We start from the raw sequence: 26,294 nt of genomic DNA on the forward strand, positions 1-26,294 counted from the left end.
TTTGCTCTGGCCTCAACACGCACATTGTGAATCTTCCCCTCGTTATCGGGTATTCGCGTGGCAGGCTAATCGCATTCTTACCAGCTGCCCGTGTGTTGTCGCTGGCTTCACTTAAGACCTTTTTTTTTTTCCAATTTTTAATTTCTTATCAGTCACCTTTGATCCTTTCCCAAGGGGCATCCACCCATCATGCCGCCCCCTCCGCATATTAAGCCTGAGAATGTCCTCAAGGTAAGCGTCACCGTCGCTGTCGTCGCGAAATACAACATACATCGGTTGCTAATGACTCTTATCTTTCACAGAGGGCCCAGGAACTCATCGCCGTCGGTCAGGCTCCCGCCGCCTTGACTGTCCTTCACGAACATGTCACCTCCAAGCGCACCCGTAGCAGCCCTATCGCCTCTCTCGAGCCGGTGATGCTCCTGTTCGTTGAGCTGTCTGTCGACCTTCGCAAGGGCAAGGCCGCCAAGGATGGTCTTTACCAATATAAGAACATTGCTCAGAATACCAATGTCGGCACTATTGAGGTTCGTGTTGATGATCGTCCGAAATTTTTTTTCCTAAAAAAAATTGTTGTGACTTGTCACTAATCTAGCATTTCTTTCATCTCTGCAGATTGTTCTCAAGAAGTTCATCGAGCTCGCCGAACAGAAGGTCACCGAGGCTCAGGCCAAGGCCGATGAGATCCAGTCGACCCTCGAGTCCGCCGCTCCTTCCTCTAACGTTGAGGATTTGGAGGCCATCGAGACCCCCGAGACCATCCTCCTTGCTACTGTCTCTGGTGAGCAGTCTCGCGACCGTACCGACCGCGCCGTTGTCACCCCTTGGCTCAAGTTCCTCTGGGAGACCTACCGCACCGTCCTCGAGATCCTGAAGAACAATGCCCGTCTCGAGATCATGTACCAGTCGACTGCCCTCCAGGCCTTCAAGTTCTGCCAAAAGTACGCCCGCAAGACTGAGTTCCGCCGCCTGTGTGAGCTCCTGCGCAACCACGTCCAGAATGCCGCCAAGTACTCTTCCCAGATGCACGCTATCAACCTGAGCGACGCCGATACCCTGCAGCGCCACCTCGACACTCGTTTCCAGCAGTTGAACGTTGCCGTTGAGTTGGAGCTGTGGCAGGAGGCTTTCCGCAGCATTGAGGATATCCACACCCTGTTGAACCTCAGCAAGCGCCCCGCCAAGAACATTATGATGGCCAACTACTACGAGAAGCTCGCCCGCATTTTCCTTGTGAGCGAAAACTACCTCTTCCACGCCGCCGCTTACAACCGCTACTACAACCTGCTCCGTCTTTCTTCCGTGGCCCTGGCCAGCGGTCAGAGCTCCAGGAAGGAGAACCCGTCCGTCACCGAGGCCGAGATGACCAAGGCCGCCTCCTTCGTCCTTCTCTCCGCTCTGTCCATCCCCGTTATCAGTACTTCCCGCTCCCGCGGCGCTCTGGTCGATGTGGATGAGGCTCGCAAGAACAAGAACACCCGTCTCACTAACCTCCTCGGTATGGCCACCTCGCCCACCCGTGATGTGCTCTTCCGCGATGCTCTGAACAAGGGTCTGCTCCGCCGTGTGCGCCCCGAGATCCGCGAGCTGTACAACATCCTCGAGGTTGACTTCCACCCTCTGTCCATCTGCAAGAAGATTACCCCCATCCTGAAGCAGATTGGTGACGACCCCGAGATGGAGAAGTACGTTGTGCCTTTGCAGCAGGTCATTCTCACCCGTCTCTTCCAGCAGCTGTCCCAGGTTTACGAGTCCGTTGAGCTCAAGTTCGTCTACGAGCTTGCCCAGTTCCCCGCTCCCTTCCAGATCACCCCCGCCATGATTGAGAAGTTCATCATGAACGGTTGCAAGAAGGGTGACCTCGCTATTCGCGTTGATCACATCTCCGGTGTCCTGACTTTCGACTCCGATGTCTTCTCTTCCTCCAAGGCTACCCACGCCGGCAGCGGTGCTGGCTCCGCTGAGAGCGAGGTTGGCTCCATCCAGCGCCTGCAGCACACCCCCCCGCCGAAATCGCCCGTTTCCAGGTCGCCCGTCTCGCCAAGACTCTCCACATCACCTGCATGTACGTCGATCCCTCCTACAACCAGGCTCGTCTCCAGGCCAAGCAGACTGCCCAGGCCCGCGCCATTGCTGGTGTTACCCAGGAGCACGAGGAGACCCTCGCCCGTCGCGTTCTTATCGACAAGAAGAAGGAAGCCGCTACCGATGCTTTGCAGCGCAAGCAGCGCGAGGAGGAGACCCGCAAGCGTGTCCGTGCCCAGCAACTCCAGGATGCCGAGAAGCAGCGTCTGGCCGATGAGCAGCGTGACCGTGAGCTCAAGCGTATTAAGGATGAGCAGGACCGCATTCGCCAGGAGGAGCTCAAGAAGCAGCTCGAGGAGCTCAAGACTGGTGTTAAGGGTATTGACGTCAGCGAGATCGACCTTGACGAGCTTGATGCCAACCGCCTGCGTGCCATGAAGCTGGCTCAGCTTGAGAAGGAGAAGAACGAGCTGAACGACCGTATCCGCACCACTGCTAAGCGTATCGACCACTTGGAGCGTGCCTTCCGTCGCGAGGAACTGAAGCACATTGCCGCCGATTACGATGCCCAGAAGAAGCTCGACACTGAGCTTTACGAGAAGCACGTCGCCGAGGAACTGCGCGAGTCCAAGGAGAAGCACGCCGAGGCCGTTTCCCTCAAGCACCGTCTGGGCCGCCTCGTCCCCCAGTTCAGCAACTTCCGCAGAGAGGTTTCCGAGAAGCGCCACGAGGAGTTCGAGAAGCGTCGCAAGGCCGCTGAGCGCGACTTCGAGGCTAAGAAGAAGCAGCGTGTAAAGGAGGTCCAGGAGCGCCGTCGCCGCGAGAAGCAGGAGCGCGAGGAAGAGGAGGCTCGTCGCCAAGAGGAGCAGGAGCGTGCCGAGCGCGAAGAGCAGGAACGCGCCGCCCGCGAGGAGGAGCGCCGTCGTGTTATGGCCGAGGAGAAGGCTAAGCGCGATGAAGAGCGATCGTTAGTATTCCCCAATCTTAGTTGCACTTCAAACCTTGATACTAACTGGGCATACAGCAAAATGGATGAGATCGCTATCAAGCAGCAACAGAGAGAGGCCGAAGCCGAAGCCCGCCGCGCAGCTCGCAAGGGTGGAGTCGAAGAGCCAGTCGCACGAACCGCCCCCCGTCTCAATGTCGCCCCACGTACCGGAGCCCCCCTCACCTGGAGAGAACGTGAAGCCCTCAAGGAAGCCGGTGGTGCCCCCGCCGAGCCCACTCCTCGTGAGCCTGTTCGCGCCCCCCGCCCCCGTCCGCGAAGAGCCCGCCCCTCTCCGCAAGGGTGGATACATTCCTCCTCACCTGCGCACCGGTGCCCCCGCCAGCGCTGGATCCGCCCCCCTCCCCCTGCTCCCCGCGAGCCCCGCGAACCCCGCGACGCTCTGCCCCGTGAGGCTCCCACCGAGCGCTGGGCGCCCCGTCAACCCCGCGAATCTTCCTCTCAGTCTCCTGCTCCCGCTTCGGAATCCAAGCCCGCCGGTGGCAAGTGGGTCCCTAAGTGGAAGCAGCAGCAGTAAACGACCGAGCTACGACTTTCCAGTTAAAAAGTGTATCCAAGCTCTTTTCCTTTTGGCGCTATTCTCATGACCCTTCTGCATATTTCGTGTATCATTCACCCATGTTCACCCCGTAACTTGTTAATGGGGGCCCCAGTTCTGTCTTTCAGCTCGCTCGGAATATGATATAATCTTTTCCTAGATTTTCTTTTTTGGTACAATTTGGTGGTGTAGATGTTTTAAACAGACTTTTTATTCCTATCTATTGACAGCGGTGGAGGTGGAGTTAAGCCGATACCAACCTTCGACAGCACTGGCTCCGCACAGGTACAGGTTGCATGCAAGCATGCATGTCGAACGCAGGTACCTTTCTTATTGAGTGTTGAGCTCTAGAATATCAAAGAAAGAATGAGCCTACTAATCGAACTGAAATGAATGGTATCACGATTTCAAGTTTAGAAGTATGTAAACTGAGAACCTCTATGAACGACTAGGACAAAAACATAACGAAAGATGGCCTAGTAAACATCAATATGGATATCTGACAAGAGAATATATAAAAAAAGAAATGAAGACAGCAGTCTATGTCCTGACCCGAGGAAACAGAAACAGAAACAGAATCGCAAAAAATGATCAAGTCATGAACATCAACTTCGAACTTATGCAGCAGCCACTTCGGCATTAGTCCCAAACAGCTTCTCCCTCCATTCACCACAAACAGCTTCAAAGCCACTGACTACATCACCGCAGACCTTGCCCGCCTCTCGATCTTTGAGTCGACGATCCCATTCACCACGCTCGATCCACCGAGATCCCTCTTCGCGGCCTTCTTCTTCCCGTCGAATATCAGCGACGAGTTCGCGCGCCGAGCGTAACCGACGGGAAGCGGTTGAAGTCAATTGTCTCGATTCGTAGAGGGTATCGCTTAAGCCGCGAAGGGTATGTGTGATATCTGCTGTTTGCGAGATGAGGGCTTGGAGAGAGGCCAGGGGGTTTTGCGCGGCGGACTGAGGGGTCGTTGATTGGGAGTCTTGATGTTCAGGGAAGGGGTATGGGAGATTTGGCAATAAGCCTTCGTCGATAAGGGGCATGAGCGAGTCGATTGCTTCTTCGGAAAGGAGGGGGAATGGAGAGAAGAGGAGTGGGTGGACGAGGGATTGGAGGGCGCGTGTTTGGTGGGTGAGATGTGACGTGATTGAGGAATGAGCGGTGATAAGTCTGCAATTAAGGATTAGCTATTGGGGATCGATGGAATTGTATTATACTTCCAAGATGGTGAACATGAACTTACCTCATGGCACTGTTTTCAATCCCACTTTGTCCACCGAGATCTTTCAATGACTCAACCGTGCGCTGAATTACACGGTCATTCTCACTTCCGTTATTCTCTATACCCCGCCGAACGAGACTCTCAATCTCAGCCATTTGGCTCTCTAAGGCGGGGGAGATATCCGCCTCTTCTAGATCGGAGTCAGGCCCATAATCCGAGCCATCATATTGCGACTCCTGCCTGCGGTGTTGCCGCAAATGATTTGCACGGTTTTTGTTCCTTGGTGGATGGAGCGAATCTCTTTCTGATGAGATGGAAGGTGACCGAGAGCGCACGCTGTGCGCTGATTGCATATACACATCTTCTCCATCACTGTGACCCATCTGTTGTGACCCCGCACGACTGGCTTCCTGGCCTGACGCATATCCATATCCATCTTCCTCTTCGCCCCATGCATCGGCTAGCTCATCGGCCAGGTTTCCCAGTCCTCCGCCGCCTACATCAGCGGCGCCAGAGAAATCTCCGGATTCACGGTGGGACCCACTCATGGCGTTTGAGTTATGGCGCAACGCGGTGGGAGACGGTGGTGCGGATAATCGGGGTGTCCGCGGTGATCGAGGGCTTTCAAGTGTAAAAGTATTCCCAGTTGTTCCGGGGGAGATAGGCGAGTCGTCAGTGGCCGATGGGTAGCGGTGTGAGAGTTTCAGGGGAGACGGAGGGAGAGGCATTGGGCCGTTTGGAGGTATCACACGGGACCTCCTGGGTTGGTGGAAGCTTTATTGGGGAGCTGAATGAGCTGAGTTAGGGCAATGTAGCCAGAGAAAAGGAACAGACGGTTGTAGTCCAGCTGCAGAGGAGCATTTGTTAATTAGGATGCCCAATTGGAGGTTCCAATAACTCCGGATCTGAGTCAATGTCGTAGTATACCGTGGTAGAAATGGGACAAAGATCAATCTAGGATCAATTGATATACAGTAAATTCGAAAAGGACCGACTTCTCAATAAAGAGTGACTGCATCACCAGGATGCAGGAGGGGTACAACAACTCATCAGCTTCAACCCTCACCGCCGACTTCTACTCATCACCGCCCGGCAAAAAAGAACAAGTGCATCAACCCCACAGTGACCGCCCTAACGTTATGTATTGCCATTAGCCTAGTTCATAGGAAATATCATCCTTTCTGCAATACTCACAACACCACATTATCATTCTCACATTGAATGATATCAAGATGAGTTCAATTGAGCGCATGTCCCCATTGGACTTGCTAGACCTTAATCTCACAAACCTCGATCCTCTTACTGAGAATTATGATCTCGGCTTCTACTTGAACTACCTAAACAAATGGCCCTCATTGTTCAGCACCGTCAAGGACCATAATGCCGGCATCGTAGGTTATAGTATGTTCAATTCTAGCCCTAACTTGGGGGCAAATTCTCCTCAAATCCCCTGGAATATATCTAACATCTTGGTATTAGTCATGGGCAAGCTCGAAGAGCAACACCCTGCCATGCGCCACTCCGAGCATTACACACCATGGCACGGACACATCACAGTCTTGACCGTGGCCCCAGCCTGGCGCCGTCTCGGATTTGCCCGCAGGCTGACCGAGCAGCTCGAGCGAGGATCCGACAGTAACGATGCCTGGTTTGTTGATCTCTACGTCCGCGCGGGAAATAAAGTTGCATATGACATGTACAAAGGAATGGGGTAAGTGAAGCAATGTGGATGCGGGAATGCTGAATTGAGTGCTGACATGTGTATTTACAGATACTCTGTATTCCGGCGGGTGGTTAACTATTATAGCGATGATCCATCGGGGATGTCGGAGAATGGGGAAGATGCGTTTGATATGCGCAAGCCGTGCAGTCGAGATAAGAAGCTCGAGCATGTACGAGAAAATGGCGAGAATTTCCCTGTTGGGCCGGAGGATGTGATGTAAATCATTCTTCGTTTCGTGGTGTTTATTGAAGCAGCCTGGATGGTATTCTTTTCTTCAAGGGCTTCTCATGGCATGGGCTTATGCAGGGCTGGGGGTTTTATTATATCTTCTCGTATAGAATCAGAGATATGATTATGATTATTGTTTGCATTTTCCGTCTAAATACATTATGAAGTGCACCCTGTCCCCCTGATTGGGATATCGGGAGGTAATGCAACATACAAGATGACCAAATGATGAAGTTAATAGTGGATATCGTTGATCCAACGAATTTATGCCAAGACACAGCCAGAACAAGGCTGAAACTTAAAACCTCTGTGGGGAGATGGGTATATTTTATGAGACATTTCAGCAGCCAGTAGCCGAGACTCAATCAAGCCTTGACATGGAACTTAAGACCGGAGCGCAGAAATCTGACGCAGGTCATAAGAACCGCAGAGCTGGTGAGACAGCAAGCGGTGAAAAGCTGAACACCGAGGAATTGGTTTGTATCGGACAAGATTGCACCACCGATGGGGGTACCAATCAACAGGCCTATGGAAGTGATAGCAAAGACCATGCCCAAGCGTGTTCCCAGGTTACGCACGTCCGGAGTCATGCTCGCCATGACCACAGGCGGTAGGGAGACAAATCCACCCGAGAAGAAACCGTAGAAGACGGCAAGGATGATGATGCCGGGTACGGTATGAACACCGATCCAGACGAACGCCAAGGTGGCAGTGATGGTCACGGCGGGAGTGAGCATATTCAAAGGGCCGACGTGGTCAGCGAGGAAGTTAGGCGCAATACGACCGAAGGTCGAGGCTGCGTTTAACATGGAGAGCAGGTAGAATCCCAGGTTGGCATCTACAATGCCAGTCTCTATTGCGTATGACTGCACATAGAAAAGGAAGTTGTAGAAACCCAAGAAACCCATGAACATGGCAATGGCGAAGACAGTGAAAGCCGGTTCCTTTAGGGCAGACAACTGGAAGAGCTTGCGCTTCTCTTTTGGCTGGAAGCGCGAGCGCATAATGCTGATGGAAATGCAAATGGTGCCAAAGCAGACGAACCCAAGTGCTCGAGTAGCCCAGGCAACACCGACCTTCTTCTGCAACTGATCGAACATGATTGGATAGATCACACCACCGATACTACTGCCGCTGGCAGCCAAGCCGTTGGCCAGGCCTCTCTTACGACGGAAGTACTGTGGCAGGATGGCGACGGAGGGCACGAAAAGACAGCCTGCTGCGAGTCCGACGCAAACTCCCTGGGAAAGAATCAGCTGCCAGTATTCTGTGGCAAGACTCGTCATCATCAAGCCGAAGGGTAGCAGGAATGCAGCGAAGATGATGAGGGATCGAAAATAGCCAGCGTCAAACAGGGGACCTGTAATGACTCCAACCATCATCAGAAGAAAAGACTGCAGCGATCCAATCCAGGCAATGGTTGATGATGAAGTACCGGCGAGTAACTCTCGCTCATAATAGGTTTGATATGCACCCCATGTATTGATAATGCCCCTATTCCAAGGCGTTAACAATAGGATCTTTATATCAAAGAACATGTTCTTACCATGAATTGAAGAAAAGAAAGAATGAGCCCAAAACTTGGAGCCATGTTTGTAGACCAGTATCGAATGTTAACTCGGGCTCTTTGTCCGTTGAATGTGTTATATTGGTGTTGGCATTTTCCTGAGTGGCTGAAGAATCAGCGAGGACTTTTTGCTCTATATCCAAGTTAGTTGACCCCATATTGGTTCATATATCGGTCAAATAAATGCCCCTCACAGTTGGGAGTGTGTAATGATATAAAGTCCAGATGAAAAAAAGAATACAAAAACATCTATGTTGTATGAATTTTTCAGTGGCTTATAAACCCCCAAGTTAGCGGGGTTTAACTGGGACCTCTCCCGAGGTTGGTCATTCGGCCATTCGACATATAAAGCAGATAGATGGCACAATTAATAGGGGGAGGGTTTCCAAAATAGGATATAGAGTTGCTATATTTCGACTTAAGCATGTTATATATACCTAAATTAACTAAAATCACATACTTTCTTCCCCTCTTGTTCTTTGTAAAAATCTCAATGACTATGGACGGCAAATTGGTTGCCCTGGTACCGAAACTGGCCTAGTCACTAGTGAGATCCATAAGCTGAGTTGGACCCAATATTGAGAATAGCGAATAGCCGAATCTACTTTTTACCGGATAGGTCTAGTATAGGAACCAGTGGGATATCCAAGGTTATACATAGGAAAGTCTCTTGCACAGAATACTAGTTACGGGCGACTACGGGGATCACCGTCACATAACTCTCTCATTGGTTTATATTGCTAGGCAGTAACTTAGACCTAGTTGTATAACTAGTTAGTAGTAATATTGAACCTAGATGATTCCTTATAGATAAATGAAGAGACATCTAGAAAGACAACTAAAAAGACAACTATGAAGACCTTAAGAAGAACATCTAAAAAAGAAGATCTAGTAAGATGTCAGTGTATGCTTATATACAGTATGCCTAATACCATATTTTTCCAACATTAAAATCTAGAAATAAACCTAAGGTCGATAGTTAGTCGTACCATATGAAGTATATAGGTGTAAAAATAAAAGAGAAGTTGAAATTCATGTACCTTACTTCAAGAAGGCGGTGATAAAATAGGCTGTAACTATGTGACAGTGATCCCTATAGTCGCCCGTAAATAGTTAAGCAGCCGATTATTCTTGTGCTTATCATGCAGGATGGAGGTGTGCTGGTGTACTCCAACTATGCTAATATGCTACCAACTCAATGCATCTATATCCCAGCCAGGAGTTAAATTATGCTTGGAAAAAGATATGACACATGAAGCATGAAGCATAAAGCATATCAAAAATATCAAAATCATTCAGGCCATTGAAACCCCAACATTTTTCACGTAGTTTATAGCGCTATAGTTAATTGCTTCTTCTAAGTCAAAGTATGTGTATACATGCAAGAAGATAAACAGGTCAAATTATTTTTGGATATGTTTTTTTCCGTTCTAGATTCATGTACAAAGTCTCATTGATGTCCATTGTTTCATCAAGGACATCCAAGTCTCTTTTTTTCTCGACGGGTTCTTCGAATCCCAGAACTCCAAACGCTATGCTGAAACCCAAAGAAAAGCAAAAGATGGAAAACAGCCTCCGTGAGCAACGGTACGGGTTTTGACCACTACAACAGCTCCTCGCATGTCCAATCCTCATACCTAAAGCCGAACACTGTTAGATATAGTCCGTCACTCATGTTTGACAGGGTATTGCTTACCATCCATCGGGCAGGTATCGGCGAATGATCAGGGGAATCTTCTTCTGGTTCAATTCCTTCATGGCGATCTGCAGGGGATCGGTTTCACCCTCGAGGTCGACAAGAACGGGGGCGTTCATACTATGGCAAATGTCAGCAAACCTAATCCCACAAAATATACGCGCAATTGTCTGCATCATAAGCAACGTACCTGATCTGCAGGGCACGGGTACCGAGGACACGCGCGCGCTCGTACTTGGTCAAGTACGGGGTGGTGGTGCGCTGGTCATTGGATACTTTCTTCTCGCGCGACTGCTCCATTACTTTTCCTGCGTATCCGGCATTGGGATCGCCAGAGACAACGACATTCTCGCCGTTGGTGGTGGGGTAATCTTCTCCCTCAACCCCGTCTTCGCCCTCGAGGCCTTCTTGTTCCTCCGGCTCCTCATCAAACACATCCTCGCCGGGCTCGTAGTCGAAGCTGCGCACACCACATTGTTAGAAAATGGGCTTATACAAGTATGTGCGAACACATTGTGAAGCTGCCCGGCGGCAAAATGGAAGCAAAGCTCCTTTGCGCCTGCTCCCCGGGCAATCTGGTGAAGGGAGATAGCTTACGTCTCTTCGACGTCGTCGTCGTGGCCGTAGTCAGACATAATGACAGTTAAACCTGTAAATGAGCGAAGTATTCGTAGGCCGAAGCGAGCGATGAAAGACCCAGAGGTTTGAGAGACAAGTCGGGGGGGTCGAGGTGGGATTTGATGCTAAAAATCCTGGGAGCGGAAAAACTTCCTCTGCGTTGACCGTCACCGCCTTTCCGGCAAAAATAAAATTATTAGTCCGACATTCATGTCTGAACTTCCCTGTGCCCTGAGATAGTTTCTCTTTCTCAATCGTCCTTTTCAGGGCTTCTCATGATGGCCTTGAAACGGAAGGCATCATCAGAGGGGGCCACAACCCCCAAACGACGCCAGAAGCAGACTGTCATGGACAATTCCGGTAAGTTTACGTCCTCGGATAATATCCGATAAACTGATCCAATTGCTGACGATTCCCTAGATATGATCTATGAGGAGACTCACTCTGATGCCGAGTACTCAGCTCCTGGAACTCCAAGCTTAATGAGCGAAGACATGGACGATTCTCCGGCGACCCCATTCTCCGCCACCTCTTCCCGACGTGACCGATACCCATCCGAGTCCAAAACCCTACCTTGCCCATTCGAAGGGTGCGATAAGGCCTTCAATCGTCCGGCTCGACTTCAGGAGCATATCCGATCACACAACAACGAAAGAATTTTCAAGTGTGACGTTGAGGACTGCGATAAAACATTCCTACGCATTACCCATCTTCAACATCATACCAAGAGTGCACACACAAATGTTCGAGACTACGTTTGTGACTACCCGGGTTGTGGAAAGAGCTTTGTGAACGGGTCACGGCTTCGCCGACACGTTGCTACGCACGATGGACACGATAAGTACCGTTGTAACGAGTACCCACCTTGTAACGAGACATTCCGGAAGCACTCGACGCTACAGAAGCATGTCACAGTTGTGCACTTGAACCAGAAGCCATTCCCATGTAATCACATCGACCCAATCACGAAGGAGAAATGCGATATGGCTTTTGACAAGGCTGGTAATCTCCGGACTCACCAGAGCAGAGTCCACTCCGAGAAGCGATTCACTTGCGCAGAATGTGCGGAAGATATGGAAGCACAATCATCCGAAATGGCCGGCGATAGTGCAAAACAGGATGTTTCATTCCCTACATATGCCAGTCTACAAAACCACATTAAGATTGTTCACCCTCCCTCATGCCCCGAATGTCCATTGGTATGTTCCACAGCACGGGGACTGCGACAACACCTCGAGATAGCCCATGGCAACGTTACTCTCGAAGAACGAAAAATCTTCCCCTGTACTGTTCCTGGTTGCGGGCAGAGCTTCACCAAGCAAGGCAACTTGACCGTCCACATCCGCACAGTCCACCAAGGCGAGAAACGGTTCGTCTGCGGCGAAACAGATCTCTCAAAATCCACCAAGCTGGATGGATGGGACCGCGTCGGTTGCGGCAAGCGCTACGGCAACAAGCTGACACTCGAAGACCACATCCGCGTTACACACATGGGTCTCCCGAATGCCAGGAAACGACGTCAAGCAAAGACGAGCAAAAAGCCAGTGCAGGATGCCGTTTCAACTCTTTCCGCTCTCACGGGTCAAGGCTATGCCGAGGAAACAGGACGACAGATTGCATGCTTCTACCCCGAGACGTGCCCACATCGTTTCCATCGCAATTACGATCTGTGGGTACACATGACGACCAAACACCACTGTATGGAAGACGAGGTCCAGAACATGTTTATGCAGCGCGCACTGCTTACCGATGAATCCAGCCCTGGAGTCAACTCGCTGGGAATCTATGGTCTTGGATATGACCAGGATGGTCGGTCTTACTACCAACCATCCCAGTCATATACGACAGGAGATCATTCCTCGGATGTTGCTTTCGGCTCACAGTCGAACGATTCGTCTTATCTCCCTAGCCAGCCGGGGTTGGATTCTGATTATTTGATGCAAGACGATTTCCCAATGAGGGCAGTTGACAACATTTGAATATTTAATACCTGATATTGATTCTATGATACCCAGCCGTAATTAGACGGCGCTGGTTGGCCCTGCCAATACTTACCATGTGATAGAACAATGATCAAGGGCATTTCTACGATGTTATGAATATTATCTAGCGTTATTGATGCGTACCCGCGGACTCTTCTTTAAAGAAAGTCCCTATTCCTACAGCTTGTTAACTTCATCTGTGTTTAACCCGAAAAATAAATCCACGAAGGACCAGCTTCAACATGAATTCGAACTTGATTCCAACCATAGCCCTAGCCTTTAGAGACCGTACTGGTTGATATATTAGGTTTATAGACAGAGATGCCCTCGTCTTATTATAACTGGCTTATTCCTATTTTTATATTACTCCCCGAATGCCAATCGTCGAAAAAATGGCATGAGATAGTTATCCAGAGCTACCGAATACTGCATGTTGTGAAAGTTGTGTATTCCGGATAAGTCAAGCTTCTCTTAATGTAACTGTGTATGAATAGATACAGTCTCCCAGTTCCATCGATTTGTTTTCAGCCGCGTCTTTCTTTCTCCTCAGTATCTTCATTTCATCCTTTGCCTTTCTCTCATTCCTGTCTCTCATTCTTCATCAGAGTGGCCATCGGAATACTCACTGTTGAACCCCACGAATTGCGCCAGCCAATGATTTTCATAATCACCAACCCACAAGCCTTCCTTCATCATATCAACCAAACCCCAGGGAATGTGTCTAGCATGATCCTGGAAAGGAGGAGACCTAAGCGCAAGCACCGGGCCATCCTCTTTCTCCTCCCAGACAAGGGTCTGCAGGGGGTAATCCCAGGCAATGGCGTTATCATCCCTACACCAAAGCAAGGGATAAATCATCAACCGCTGCTCGGCCCAGTTGTTCCGCACTCTCTGATTCCGGATTTCTTCAGGACAAAGCTCATGTGCCTCGATCTCGCGTTCCAGATGGGGAAACAGCGGTGGTAATTCGACATGGTCCCAGGGGAATGACGGCAAGCCAGTTAAATGCTTGCAGAACTCCACTTGCACGGCGTTTGCCACGTCGACGCCGTAGATTGTGAAGAGTCGGACGATGTCGCAGAACAAATGGACTGCTGGGAAGCCGCGGGCGAGAGCTAACCATTGGCTGATCCGAATCAGTATGATCATGATTTGGTCGTCGTAGTGGTCGAGGTCGGTGATGCATGCGAGTTCAATACCTGGTTGGTTTGAGACCAGGACTGTTGGTGGTTGAGGGTTCTCTGGTGGTAGGAAGCCGAGGATTTGAGCGGCTTTCGGATCATTGTCAATGACAGATTGCCTTGCGGTCAGGGCTTTCCTGTCGTACTGATCCTCTACTGGGGGCCAGCGGTCCCAATACAGTGTTCCTTTGCAGGTTTGTAGGCGGTATTCTCTGAGATGCTTTGTTGCTTTCTGCTGTTTATCCCAGGCTGGACGGGGGTCATATATTGTGTCTAGAGATGGTTAGAAAGTCTGTTTATTTGGAAATGGACGTGGTATTTGCAGACAGTTCTTGCGGCGATTCCACGCGGTCTCATAGAGCTCCTCCTTGAATTCTGCGATCAATTCCTTGGACGCCAGGAATCCATTGTCCATCTCCAGGGCAGTCTCAACTCGGTCGGTGATCCAGTAGATGGGCCTGGATGTATCACGAAAAGGTCCCACCAAGTCTCTGAGCATTCGCAGTTCACGAGAGAACAAAATTTCGTCGCCTTCCCTGCACCATTCACCGTTCCAGGACGGCGGGAGCTGAGGTGCAAAGGTAGCACTACACTTGAAATACTTTGGCTCGCGGTTGATGTTCCGAATCCTGTTTGCAAACATTGCTCGGTGTCTGTAGTCATTGAAATAGTCGGGGATGTTGTTTAGAGATCGCTGGAGCTCGGCCACTTCCTCGAATGGGCCAAACAGCGAGAATAGAAGATGCCCAAAGGATCCGGGAAGAGTTTCTGTTTTAAAGCCAGGAAGATAGGAAGCTATCATATCTGGTAAATCATTTAGCTCGAAGCCGATGACGAAGTATGAGACTTCTTCCCGCAAGACATCGAGTTTACCACCCTGCTCAGCTCTCCAATGCAGGAGTCGTGACATGTGCGATTCGGATGAAAGTTCAGGGGACCTGTGAATGATTGTCGGGGGTGATATCGGTTCATAGATCTGGTGGAGATCCAACGCATCGAGAAGATGCGGGAGGTCTTCATCATCTTTAACTCGGACTTTCTGCTGTGGAACTGTGTGTCTGCGCATTTTGACCAATGCTGGCGGGCTGGAAGACATGTAAAGATCTGTGTACTAGAAAACTGTTCGACAGTCAGACAGAGTACTCGTAGTGATTGGCCATGAAGTCAATCCCAGTTGAACCACAGCTCAACGGCTACAGCTAACCATCGAGAAACCAGAGGGAGACGAGATAATGAGGGATCTCAGATCCATCTCTGTAGTCTCAGGTCTCTCGGTTCTACCATGATTGTTCTAGAATAGGTGAGGGTGGGAGATAAAACATGCTGGGCACTTTTCCACCTTTCACTTTGCTTTCTGTTCTCGGGTGACCCCAAGAATGCCGTGCCCGTGTGGACAGATTCAAATGCGAAAATGGAAAGAACGATTGAGATGTAAGCATAAATTTGAACTGATCTCATTGAGAGCGTGAGGTGTCAAAGGTTGTGAGGGGATGGGGGAAGGTGAGTGATGAGGGAGGGTACTACGCTTTCCAGGCGCTGGTTGCTGATTACTGGCCAACGCGCGTTGGCGTTAGCTCGACGCACCAAAATTCTTCATGTTCATGTCCATGTTATCAGAAAGACCGCATATATTACTCTTGAATGCGTGACATTTGAACAACAACGGGAATACCTAAAAGCAGAAATATGCAAATACAAGATTGAAGCCAGCCCTAGAGATGCAGATGCATATACTGTGGTATAGCTCGCTCTCTATATAGTTAGATATAGGGACTTCTAAAGTGAATCGAATCTAAATCGAATCTGAATTGAATCTGAATTGATCTATTGGCCGCTAGTGCGAATCTTTATAGGGTAGACTATTATAGAAAGAAGCTACTAAGCCTAAATTGGGACTTGCCTATTTAGGTCTCGGGACAATTCAGCTTCCAACTTAACTATAGGCAGCTTCTAGAATTCTTCTTATTATGTCCCCATCTACCTCCAAGTCACACCATCATGCCTTCAAAGTTGAAACTTCGACAAAAGGTCTTCGACCTTATTTTCAAGGCTCAGCATGATGAACTCAAGCAGCTATCAAGCACCGACACCCTTGACATAGTCAAAGTTCTTTAGAGACGACGTAAACAAGACTTGGTATCCAGCGCCGACAGCAAGTCGTACAGCGTTACTACCAACACTCGAAGTGCCACCAGTGATGATGACGGTGCGCGGCAAGCCTGACCTTCCTACAACATTAGTAGGCGCTGGGATTGAGGCATGTCGAGACCCAGATAATCTGGGTGGAAGAGGCCGTATGCGGCAGTTCCAAGACCCAGCCCCAAGACACATGCCGGTTCATCGGTGATGCTGGGTGGAATTGGTGTCAATATATTCTGTCTCGTTACCGTATAGAGCTGGAAAGCTCCCTCGGCTGGACGGTTGACCTCTTTTGCAATGGCCGCAGCACTACCGCAGACTCGGTCGCCTAAGCGGAAACGCTGCACGCCAGGACCGACCTCGACGACTTCACCGGCAACATCCGTGCTGAAGATGAGGGGGTGCTTGATGTAACCGGCAAGTGCTGGGGCGATGTACTGCGACACCCAGTCAAAAGGATTGATAGCAACGGCGGTGAGGTCCAAAATGAGCCAGCATCACTTAGACGGGATGGTGTGTATAGGAGGGGACTGAAGCAAAAGGTGAAATCCCCCGAAGACTCGAGCGGAGTTATATGTACATGTATCGCCATGATAAGAGTTAAGAGCTTGAAAAATTTAGGGGTTGTAACACAGTGTATAAAATGGACGGAATTGAACGGTATTCAGACCGATGCCCGGTGTTGAGGTCCGGTTGAAGTCCAGTTGAGGCATGACGCCTTAGGGTTCGTTACGGCCCGAGCGGTATCATTCTACCTTTATCCCCGAGGTCGATCCGTTCTAGTCCACCCCAAGCGCTACTTCCAAGGTTAATTTGCATCGGTAGTATAAGATAGTTGTAATGCCTGCTCATATTTTACACTTCTCCGAAAATGACATCATCTGACAGTATGATCAAGTTAGGCCTAGTTCGATCCCGTCTTGGAGTTGCTCTAAACCAGAGATAAAGGAACGTGGACCTGTTTATTTAGTTGTAGAAGAACTTAGCAGTGTATGGATGCTCCACTGATTTTTTATAGAGAGCTTCGTATCGATCTACCTATATAGTAGTTAGATTGATTGATACGAGGCATGTTGACACCCCTTTGATATAACTTTATTTCTGATATGAATTGTGGAACCCCTGCATAGCCACGCTCAAGGTTGGAAACCATGGAAGTTGGGGAAACCTTAGAAGATATGAAAAGAATCCCTTTAGAAGAATGAACGCCTCTAAATCCCACATGGATGATCTACATTTTGTTAGAAAAAATTTAAAGTGCCGATGACGCGTTAGGTCAGATCTCCATGGAGCCATGCTGATCCTATGCTGCAGGTGAGAAAATCATTGATCCATTTTGATATTTTTAATCTTTTAATCTAATGCCAAGACTGCGACCGGCCATATAATACCTGGGCATTGCACGGAGTTACCGAGGATTACTCCGGGCTCCACCATATGTTGTACAATATATGCCCAGGTGTGCACCATTCCTAATATACTAATTGCGTCGTTCCAAGGGTTACCTGAGCAAAGATTGTGGCTGGAGTGCCCTAATGCAGGAGTGAAAAAGGCCCGTGGGTGAAAAGCCCATGAACTACTTTGTATATCCGGGGACCAGCGGGGTAAATTAGAAAACAGGGTATGACATTAGTACCTGAATTGTATGATATACAGGTGAGAATAGAATTTATTGTATAATAAGCTCCCCAGCGGTGAAAGGGTATACGCATGTTCAAGACCAGATGTGCAGATGATATGTGGGCCGATAGACAAGAAAGGCAACGTGGAAGAGTCCTGTGAGAGTGTGAGAGTCCAAAGTGGCAATGAAACAGTAGAATTTGCCAAGCCTAAGTTTACATCCAGTGGGAAATAAAGCCTTGGCTACTCCGTACAATGGGGGAATTGTTATAGAATTAAGGGGGTAATTAGAAGAGGAAATATTGAGTATGGAGTCCTATGTATGAAGTATAACTCAGGGGAATTATAACATAGTTACCTTCAAACTTCGTTGTGTTCGAACATAAGACATCTACTCCGTTATAGCTATATTTATCCACCATGCATACTACTAGTCTACTTATAGTCCCAGATGTCTCTCCACCGATAATCCAAGAGGGTCTGGGAAAGACGCCAATTAAAAACCCTTTGTTGCACTCAGTGAGAGGGAAAAAACAAAATAAAAGTAGAAATTGGCTTGGCTTCGGTTTTTAATTGTCACACAAAAATAATTAGTAGTTTGTTATAATAATACTCGTTATAAGTATATTATTAGTGTAGCGTGGAATGTTTGGTCTCTTGCCGCCTCTCTCTCGGGACTTGCCCAAATGACCGGCTCTCCTCTTTCTACCTCTTTCTCTTCAATCCTCCTATTATTCCAAATTATCCCAATCCTCTTTTTCTCTCTTTTCTCTCTTTTCTCTCTGGAAATACATTAAAACACAAAACAAACAAGGATCGTTAATCCCGGTGATTAGCAAAGACGTACCCAGCTTGTAACGTCATCTTCCTTGGCAGAGCTCGATTTCCCTAAACTCCTAAACTCTCGACCCGACCACTCACTCGTTCTCATTCATTCTTATTCTTCCTCTTCTGTGGATTTTATGGATTGACCTCTCTCAAGTTTGGTCCAGGTGCAGTCGCTATTTGACAGTCTCTCGTTCAGCGCAATTCGACCTACCTCGGACAGTTTCCTTTTAAATCTCACCATACTCCAGTCGCTCTCCTTACTTTCAACACGTTTCACAGTCAAACCCAGTGAGGGGTAATACTCAAAGAGACTACTGAAGTTCTCGTCCGCACATCACGTTCCGACGTCATGGGTCGTTCGCGTGGTAAGTCGATCCTTTCCGGGTACGCCGGGAAGTACACTAGAGCCCGTTATTGACTCTCCCTTGCGTTTGACTAGTTCGCTCGTTTATATCCAGTTTGGGGGGTCGAGACACAATGATTCTGCTAAAGAAAGCAAAAAGTTGTCGAAGAACGTGATGCCAGTGGCCAACGTGACTCCGTCCGATACACCACCCCAGTGGCAAACCCCTCCCGATACACCGTCTCCTCCGACCGAATCATCATCCCCTGTGAGCTCTGGACCAAGAGGTGGAAATGGCTCGCGACCGGCATCCATGATCTTCTCACGCAACCCGCCTCTCATGCAACAGGCGGGCGATACCCCACCGGAGCTATCGCCAATATTTTCGTTCCTCAATATCCACACAAGCAAGGTCTACCATGAAGGATACTTTCTAAAACTGAATGATCAGGATTCCCGTAAGTCAATCTCCTCCCCCGGTGCCTTGCGGGGAAAAGCGGGCTTACACGTGGCAGACGGACGGCATTCTGGTGATCGGCAATGGGTGGAATGCTACGCACAGCTGGTCGGAACTGTTCTTTCACTGTGGGATAGCGCTGCGCTGGACGCAGCAGGTGGAGAAGAGGTCCCGGCGACCTTTATCAACTTGGCCGATGCGTCTATTAAGATGGTGAGAGCTTTAGCCTCCCAGGATTGTCCGACATGAACTCACCAGTTACTCGCAGATTGAGACACTTCCGATCCAAAATGGGGCTATACAACCATTGAAGAATGTACTCAGCCTTTCTTCTGCGGGCAAAAATCGATACCTCTTGCATTTCAATTCTTTCAACTCACTAACCCAATGGACTGCCGCGATTCGTCTCGCGATGTTCGAACACACTTCTTTGTACGAAGCTTACACCGGTTCTTTGATTGCAGCGAAAGGAAGAACCCTCAACGGAATCAACTCTATCATGGCGCCCACCAAATTCAAGTACGAGGATTGGGCCCGTGTACGATTTGGAGCAGGAACCCCATGGAGGCGGTGCTGGTTTGTGATCAGCCCGCCAGACGAAAAGGAGCTCCAAAAAGCGCGGAAAGTCATGAAGAAATCGGCATATGACCGACTGACAATGCCTGTTACCGGAAACATCAAGTTTTACGAGACGAAGAAGACGAAAAAGGCGATTCCAATTGCAACGGTTACCCAGGTTTACTCGGCATATGCGATTTATCCACAATCCAAGGCACTAATTGACGCATCCACCCTGGTGAAGTTGGAAGGACGGATTACCACGCATTCGCCGGATTCTTCCTCGGAGGGCCTTGTTTTTATCATGCCTGAGCCACATCCTGCGGTTTCTGGATTGGAGATGATGCTGCGCTTCCTTTTCCCGACATTCGACACTTTCAATCTCTATGGCCGTCCTACTCGCCTAGTGGCAGACACTAATCACATTAAGAGTATCATGTTTGCCTTCCCCAAGGAGCGACGTTACGGTTATCTTGATGTGCTTGACATTGCCAATCTTCTTCAAACCCCGGGAAGCCAAGAATGGAGCGAAGCTCAGTGGAGGAAACAGCTCAAAGAGGCAACACAGCGTCGAATCTCATCTGGCAGGAGCAGAACCAACAGTGTCAACAGCACGCGGCCTCGTTATCGCTCCATGTCTAGCCGAACCAGTGATATCCCTATGGACTCCGCTCGCCGCCAGTTTGCTGGTCTCGAGAACAAGCCTGAATTCAACAATTCTACTGAGGCTATTATTCATGAAGTTCCCCAAAACGAGGACTCACCTGCTGTGCATCATAACCGCGTGGTTTCTGATACCACGGGCTTTAACGCTCGCTCTCGGCCAGGCCATGGATCTTTACTCGAGAGCTCACCAGACTCGTCTTCCCAAGATCTGATGCAGCGTGGCATTCCAGCGGTCGCGCCCATCGCCGAGAGTACCAGCTCTGGGAGCGACCCAAATCTCGACCGTCCCCGTGGCCCGTCAGTCGAACAGCAGCTCCCTCCACGCACCCCACCGGCTCCTGTTGAAAGCCCACCCGCATTTTCGCATGGACCCAAAGAGATACCCACTAACCGGCCAGAGGCTTCTTCGGAGCAGAGATTGGCGAACAACCGGATGTCTCACGGAACACTTTCGCAACTCGCATCAGTCGGAACAATGGGGCTGAGCGCGGCAGCCGCCGGTGCTGCATGGAAAAACCACCAGGCACAGGCTACGAACAACCAACAGGCCCAGGACCGGAGCTTCGACAGGGTCTATACCCCTGACCCCGTTGTGTCCACGAACTCTCTTGCAGCTTCATCAAGCGACGAGGGCTTAGGCCTTGCATTCCCTCTTCGACCTCCCTCAGTTCCGGAGCATCGCCCGAACACACCTAGTACTACCGGCAGCCCACGGCGGGTTTCTCCCCAGAAATATTCCCCACAACGGATGCAGCTTGACTCCAACAAATCCGTGCGACGCAAGCCACTCCCTCAGAAAACCCTTTTCGTGGCAGAGCCACAGTCACCAAGCGAACCCAGTTTTGAGGATCTTCGCCATACCCTCGATGAAGATGCGTTGAATAAAATTGCTCCTCATCTTCCATCCCCAATCTCATCTATTGGAAAAGGAAGAAACGGGAATGAGGACGAGAGCATTTATGATGATGCATCGACGGTTTCGCCTGACTATGCTAGCACCCACGGTTCTGTCTACAGCAAGAAATCTATTGCGTCCACCAAACCCAGAATGGGCGTCATGAAAACTGTGGGAGTTCCAGCTGCGAAAGATTATGTCATTGGCGATGCTCATTATACTATGGACAAGCCGCCAACCTCAAACCCAGATATTCCCTCTGTTGACTTCGGCCCAACTATGACCTATATGCCTACTACTGGGCGGCCAACCACATCAGACACCCTGAGAAGACCAAAGCACCAACGCAATGATTCGTCGGGAACCAAATTTTCCGTTCCTACTCAAGCAATCGATCAGGGTAATGCCACCGGGGAGGAATTTCGACGGAGCATGCTGTGGCAGCCTGGAATGGCTTCTGGTCGCCCTGTTACTCCAGGTGGAGGTCTTACACCGGAACAGTTCGTGCAGCAACGGGCGGCCCCCAGCCCTCCGATGCATCTCCACAATCGCACCCCTTCCAATCCTATGTCAGTACATCGTCCGGTATCTGGCGACTGGACACAGCATGTCCATCCCAATTCGCCCATGACCCCTCAGCGGGATCCGAACTATCGACCTTCGTCCCGTGGTGCCCAGGGTATGCTTAACTACAACGAGGCTTCAACCAACCTATCTGCTCGTGAACAGGAGCACGTTGCCCGCATGACTGGTTCTTCGTTCTTCAATATGTCAAAAAATGACAACCGGAAGCCACAGGCGCCAGTGAGCCCTATGGGCCTTGTCTCACATATCGATGCTCGGGAGCGCGAAAAGCGAGAAATGCGGGAGGGAATGTCAAACCAGGCAGTTCAACGGGCTATTGCACACCGTCAGCAACACATGATGAATCAGCAACAGTATGCGCCTCAACAGTTCGCGCCGTCGCTCGCACCTCAGCATATGCCCCAACAGGCTGGTTCTGTGTATCCACCTCAACATGGTCGCCACGAGTCCATGTACAACATGCCAGCTGCCAGCCACACATGGGATGCCCTGAACCAGACAGCCCGCCCCGATGAACCCCGTCGATCATCCTGGTACGGACAGCTTACACAGGCTCAAACGTCGCCTAGTTATCAACCAAGCCAGCCATACGGCCAAGAACCGAGGTACTACACCCACGCTAAATAAACCGGTTCTTCCCCTGGGGTGTGAGACTGGTTCCGTCGCCCATCCATCGTTTTATCGCAACCTCAACTTTGCTTTCAGTCCTTCAACTCCTCATTCCCTGCACATCATTAGCAGCATCATTCCTTTTTTTATGTTCAACTCACCATTCCTGCATACCTATCAACCTTTGCACTTGGGCTTCCAACTTGTTCCTCCTGCACGCATTCCTTCTCCTTGCTCTCCAGCATCACTCATTATCATTTCGTTGTCTCTCATTGCTTATTGCTTCCTTGCTTCCTTGCATCACGCATCCAACCGGAGTTCCAGACGGGCGTGGTGGGATCGTCCCTGATTTTTTTCATGCGCTTATCGTTATATCGGGGTCCTTGCTTTTTACTCTCTTCTTTTTTTTATTCACATGTTTGTTTAACATGTAGATCAGACACGTGGAAATATGTGGTCTGTATGTACACGATATAGATTGACCATGGATATCCAGGGGATTACTCTTCCTTTTTTCACATTCTTTCTTTCGAGTAATGGGGTTTGTAGTAGTAGACGTACATCTTGCACTCAAATGATGGCAATTAATGTAATATCCGGACCTGTGAATTTCTTTTCCTAGTTTGTTGTAGCGGTAGATCTGCGGATTCTTCACGATCTTTCCTAGATGATTTAAACAATATGCTGCATCTGGCGTTTGACTCGATGAATATTACATCAAAGGAGTGCATCACATGTAAAAATTATTCAAGCTCTCCGCGGCAGTGTATGCCCGATGAACCTCTCTATACACAGCCATGGCATCGGTCCTGCTAGAAAATGCCAAAAGAACAAAAGAACAATAAGCATAGATGATAACGTACTGCAAGTGACTTTTACTCTGGCATACGGGATTTAAAAAGAGCTCTTAGTTATAGTGCGACCAAATGATTTTCGTTTGTATATCTTAGGCGGTGTAATTCTGCCGAAAAGTGAGGTTATATTGAACTTTAAGGATCTCCTTTCGCCCTTCGGGGCATATGGTCAAATGAAAATATACAGAGAAGATTAGCATGGCCCCTGCACTAAGGATGACATGTCTCAATCAAAGAGAAGCTACCTAATTTTTTTTTCCTTACCCGTCATATTTTGAGGGTATATAGGTGTGAGTGTTTTGAGGATATAATTGGTGAAGTCACGTGGCGTCGCCGTTCGACCCACCGCACGAGCTTCTACTTCGGAATAATAATAATCCCTTCACCCTTAAGGCAACAGCCTACCTACCCTCCACCCCTAAACTAGCGGCCAAGAGATCTGCCGATTTTATTCCGAATTGAATTTAGCGTATTGTATTGAACATGTATAGCTATGATCTTGAATTCTTCCTTCTTCTCTTCCTTCTTCAACTACCCTCTCTCCACAATTCATTTCAATTCAATTCAATTTACTATGGAAGTCCCCACACCTATATAGAGAAACCTATATTATACGTATTGCTCCTTTGATAGAAGGCTTCTTCCGTATAAGAAGGAAGTAAGATCCGATTGATTGATATAGCATTCATTTGTAAAGATACCATATAAAATACTACGCTAATTATGCGCTAGTAAAAATGAGTGGAGGTGGGTGAATCTTTATAGGGTAGGCTGTTGTATGTTGTATATGATTGAAATTTACAATTTGATCTTAAGTACCTCATCTAGAGGCAAGATAGTATAGTATACACAACGGGGGTTAAATACCAAGTAGGCAAAAAATCCAACAAAACACCAATCAAAGAGTTCAAACAGCTACAAAGTCCGACTCAAAATCCCTGGTAACTAGCATTTAACAGCTAGCACCGCTGGGGATACTCTTGCACTTCTCGCTAGTCTTACCACCGGTGATGTCAACACCACTCCAAGTCCAGTCGGAGCAAGCACCAGAACCACACAGGATGTAGGTGTTGGTACCACCGCTGGCCACGGTTCCGTGCACGTTGTCGATAGTCAGATCGGTGATGGGGACACCGTTGGTGGGCTTTCCGGTAGGGCTGCCGTTCTCGTAATCCTGCTCGATGATGAGACCGTACTTGGCGATTCCGGAGAGGGTGATGTCCTTGTAGGTGACGCCCTTGACAGCGCCGGTGGCGCCGGAGACGGTCTTGATGCGAACACCTGTAGAACTGGAGTATTAGAATATCGACATCGGGAGAATGAAAATGAAACTGAAGCTGGTAATATCTTTACGTACCGTTGTCGGAGTCCTTGATGGTGCAGTTCTCGATGGTGACGCCGTCGACGGTGTTTTCGGAGCGTCCGCCAACGGAGCCGATGGAGATACCGTGGCCGCCGGTGCACTGAGCGCCGGTGAAGTGGATGTTCTAGGAGTATCAGTTAGTTAACATTCCACCAAATAAGATAAGTGCCACTTGTCGTGTATACACATACAGAGCCGGAGTTGACAGCCAGACAGTCATCCTGGTTGTGGACGGTAGGACCGGTGATGTAGACACCGTCGCTAGAGCCGACGTCGAAAGCGTCAGTGTTGTGGCCGCCCTGGGTATCTCCGTCGGCGTTGTCGATGGTGACTCCACTGACAGTCAGCTCGGTGACGGTGTTGATGCTGAAGACCTGCGAGGGGGAGTTCTTGACGAAGATGTTCTCAATCTTGGAGTTCTTCAAGCTGTGGGCGTTGAAGAACTTGGGCTTGGTCTTGCCGCCGTTGCCGCCCTTGCTGTCCCACCAGCGGGCACCATCTCCGTTGAGCTGCGCGCCTGCGGCGCCCTTGACGGTGATGGAGGTTCCGGAGACAGAGACGAGGGGACCTTTCCATTCCTTGTAGCCGAAGGTGGTGATTCCTTCGAAGACGACCTATACAGTGTGGTTAGTATAGAGATTTAGGTCGGAGATTGTGGCGTAGCTTACCGTGGTACCGGTCTTCAGTCCTGTCAGGTCCAGGGTAGTTCCGGCTGGGACTTCGACGTTGTTCAGGGTGATGGTTGAGCAAGACTTCTTGCCCTTGATGGCATCTGCAGCACCGCTGGCGCCGGAGAAGGTACAGGCATCACGAGAGGCAAGGAGAGAGGTTCCAAGGTCAGGCTCAGCGGCGGGAGCTGCGTTGATAGCAGTAGCACCGAGCAGGGCAATCAAGCCAAGTTTGAGACTGGAGGCCATGATAATGAAAGTATGAAATAGAAATGAATGTGAGGTTTAGAAAGAGTGTGATTGTTTTTTTGTGATTCTTCAAGCAAAGAGCAGACAAGAGGTGTTATATATACTTCTATGGTTCATTCTGAGACAAACTGGAATCCAGAGAGCTAGAACCAAATGAGAATGAGAAGTACCTACTTCGTCTATTTTTGTTCAAAGTTGCATCTTGTTGAGAAAAGGTACCGATACATTTTTCCTCCAATGTAACGCTGAGCTTTGGGATTTATTTGCGGGGCTCCGTTTCACTTTCAAACTGGCCATCGAAGGCATATCCCGGTATCCCGATATTCCGCCAAGGCCCAAGGGGTGGTAGAATGAATAAGTCAAGCTAATTTGTGGGTCTTGATGGTTGTTTCGAATTTGGATTTCGGACCCCACTATGTAAATTGGTTTAAACGAGGTTTAAACGAGGTTTAGCCAGTCGATAGCTCATCTGGGCCTGGTTTGACGTGTGAAGCCGGTGAGTGCACGGATTAATCAATGCCAATAACAAATACATGTCTTAGAATGATCAGTCTGGAAGCCACGTATAGGAGAGAGAACTGATATGGAGCCATGGACCCAGTTTTACAAGTTAAGCCTCTTAGGGCTTTTTTTTCCCGCTGATCTATGAAATTGAGAAGGGCGTGAAA

General features: G+C 49.3%; 10 protein-coding genes across 10 annotated transcripts; 4 read left to right on the forward strand and 6 right to left on the reverse strand.

Moving 5' to 3' along the window:
• Positions 1-189: 189 nt before the first annotated feature.
• On the forward strand, positions 190-3,548 carry tif32 (putative eukaryotic translation initiation factor 3 subunit EifCa; the record flags this gene model as incomplete). The annotated part of the gene is made up of 5 exons (XM_057223702.1): positions 190-231; positions 303-527; positions 616-1,971; positions 2,028-2,992; positions 3,050-3,548. 5 exons carry the CDS (start codon positions 190-192, stop codon positions 3,546-3,548), a joined length of 3,087 nt encoding a protein of 1,028 aa, XP_057068842.1.
• A 638-nt stretch (positions 3,549-4,186) lies between these two features.
• Positions 4,187-5,525, reverse strand: N7516_010985 (uncharacterized protein; the record flags this gene model as incomplete). The annotated part of the gene is made up of 2 exons (XM_057223703.1): positions 4,187-4,745; positions 4,819-5,525. 2 exons carry the CDS (start codon positions 5,523-5,525, stop codon positions 4,187-4,189), a joined length of 1,266 nt encoding a protein of 421 aa, XP_057068843.1.
• A 504-nt stretch (positions 5,526-6,029) lies between these two features.
• N7516_010986 (peptide alpha-N-acetyltransferase complex B subunit NAT3) lies at positions 6,030-6,740 on the forward strand (the record flags this gene model as incomplete). The annotated part of the gene is made up of 3 exons (XM_057223704.1): positions 6,030-6,198; positions 6,277-6,508; positions 6,569-6,740. The coding sequence occupies 3 exons, from the start codon at positions 6,030-6,032 to the stop codon at positions 6,738-6,740; spliced, it is 573 nt and encodes a 190-aa protein (XP_057068844.1).
• A 373-nt stretch (positions 6,741-7,113) lies between these two features.
• Positions 7,114-8,473, reverse strand: N7516_010987 (MCT family MFS transporter; the record flags this gene model as incomplete). The annotated part of the gene is made up of 2 exons (XM_057223705.1): positions 7,114-8,242; positions 8,295-8,473. 2 exons carry the CDS (start codon positions 8,471-8,473, stop codon positions 7,114-7,116), a joined length of 1,308 nt encoding a protein of 435 aa, XP_057068845.1.
• A 1,445-nt stretch (positions 8,474-9,918) lies between these two features.
• Positions 9,919-10,646, reverse strand: N7516_010988 (DNA-directed RNA polymerase core subunit RPO26; the record flags this gene model as incomplete). Its single annotated transcript, XM_057223706.1, has 4 exons — positions 9,919-9,952; positions 10,012-10,131; positions 10,202-10,471; positions 10,609-10,646. 4 exons carry the CDS (start codon positions 10,644-10,646, stop codon positions 9,919-9,921), a joined length of 462 nt encoding a protein of 153 aa, XP_057068846.1.
• A 258-nt stretch (positions 10,647-10,904) lies between these two features.
• On the forward strand, positions 10,905-12,608 carry N7516_010989 (C2H2-type zinc finger protein; the record flags this gene model as incomplete). Its single annotated transcript, XM_057223707.1, has 2 exons — positions 10,905-10,989; positions 11,050-12,608. The coding sequence occupies 2 exons, from the start codon at positions 10,905-10,907 to the stop codon at positions 12,606-12,608; spliced, it is 1,644 nt and encodes a 547-aa protein (XP_057068847.1).
• A 594-nt stretch (positions 12,609-13,202) lies between these two features.
• Positions 13,203-14,858, reverse strand: N7516_010990 (uncharacterized protein; the record flags this gene model as incomplete). Its single annotated transcript, XM_057223708.1, has 2 exons — positions 13,203-14,065; positions 14,120-14,858. The coding sequence occupies 2 exons, from the start codon at positions 14,856-14,858 to the stop codon at positions 13,203-13,205; spliced, it is 1,602 nt and encodes a 533-aa protein (XP_057068848.1).
• A 1,010-nt stretch (positions 14,859-15,868) lies between these two features.
• On the reverse strand, positions 15,869-16,644 carry N7516_010991 (uncharacterized protein; the record flags this gene model as incomplete). Its single annotated transcript, XM_057223709.1, has 3 exons — positions 15,869-16,020; positions 16,062-16,368; positions 16,591-16,644. 3 exons carry the CDS (start codon positions 16,642-16,644, stop codon positions 15,869-15,871), a joined length of 513 nt encoding a protein of 170 aa, XP_057068849.1.
• A 2,084-nt stretch (positions 16,645-18,728) lies between these two features.
• On the forward strand, positions 18,729-22,510 carry N7516_010992 (uncharacterized protein; the record flags this gene model as incomplete). The annotated part of the gene is made up of 4 exons (XM_057223710.1): positions 18,729-18,763; positions 18,819-19,180; positions 19,238-19,392; positions 19,448-22,510. 4 exons carry the CDS (start codon positions 18,729-18,731, stop codon positions 22,508-22,510), a joined length of 3,615 nt encoding a protein of 1,204 aa, XP_057068850.1.
• Positions 22,511-24,298: 1,788 nt separating this feature from the next.
• N7516_010993 (glycoside hydrolase family 28 protein) lies at positions 24,299-25,626 on the reverse strand (the record flags this gene model as incomplete). The annotated part of the gene is made up of 4 exons (XM_057223711.1): positions 24,299-24,627; positions 24,704-24,833; positions 24,901-25,323; positions 25,378-25,626. The coding sequence occupies 4 exons, from the start codon at positions 25,624-25,626 to the stop codon at positions 24,299-24,301; spliced, it is 1,131 nt and encodes a 376-aa protein (XP_057068851.1).
• Between the last annotated feature and the right edge of the window lie 668 nt (positions 25,627-26,294).

Source organism: Penicillium verrucosum, assembly GCF_028828655.1.
Source record: "Penicillium verrucosum strain IBT 35672 chromosome Unknown utg000005l_segment0_segment0, whole genome shotgun sequence".
In the NCBI taxonomy this organism is placed as follows: Eukaryota; Fungi; Ascomycota; class Eurotiomycetes; order Eurotiales; family Aspergillaceae; genus Penicillium; species Penicillium verrucosum.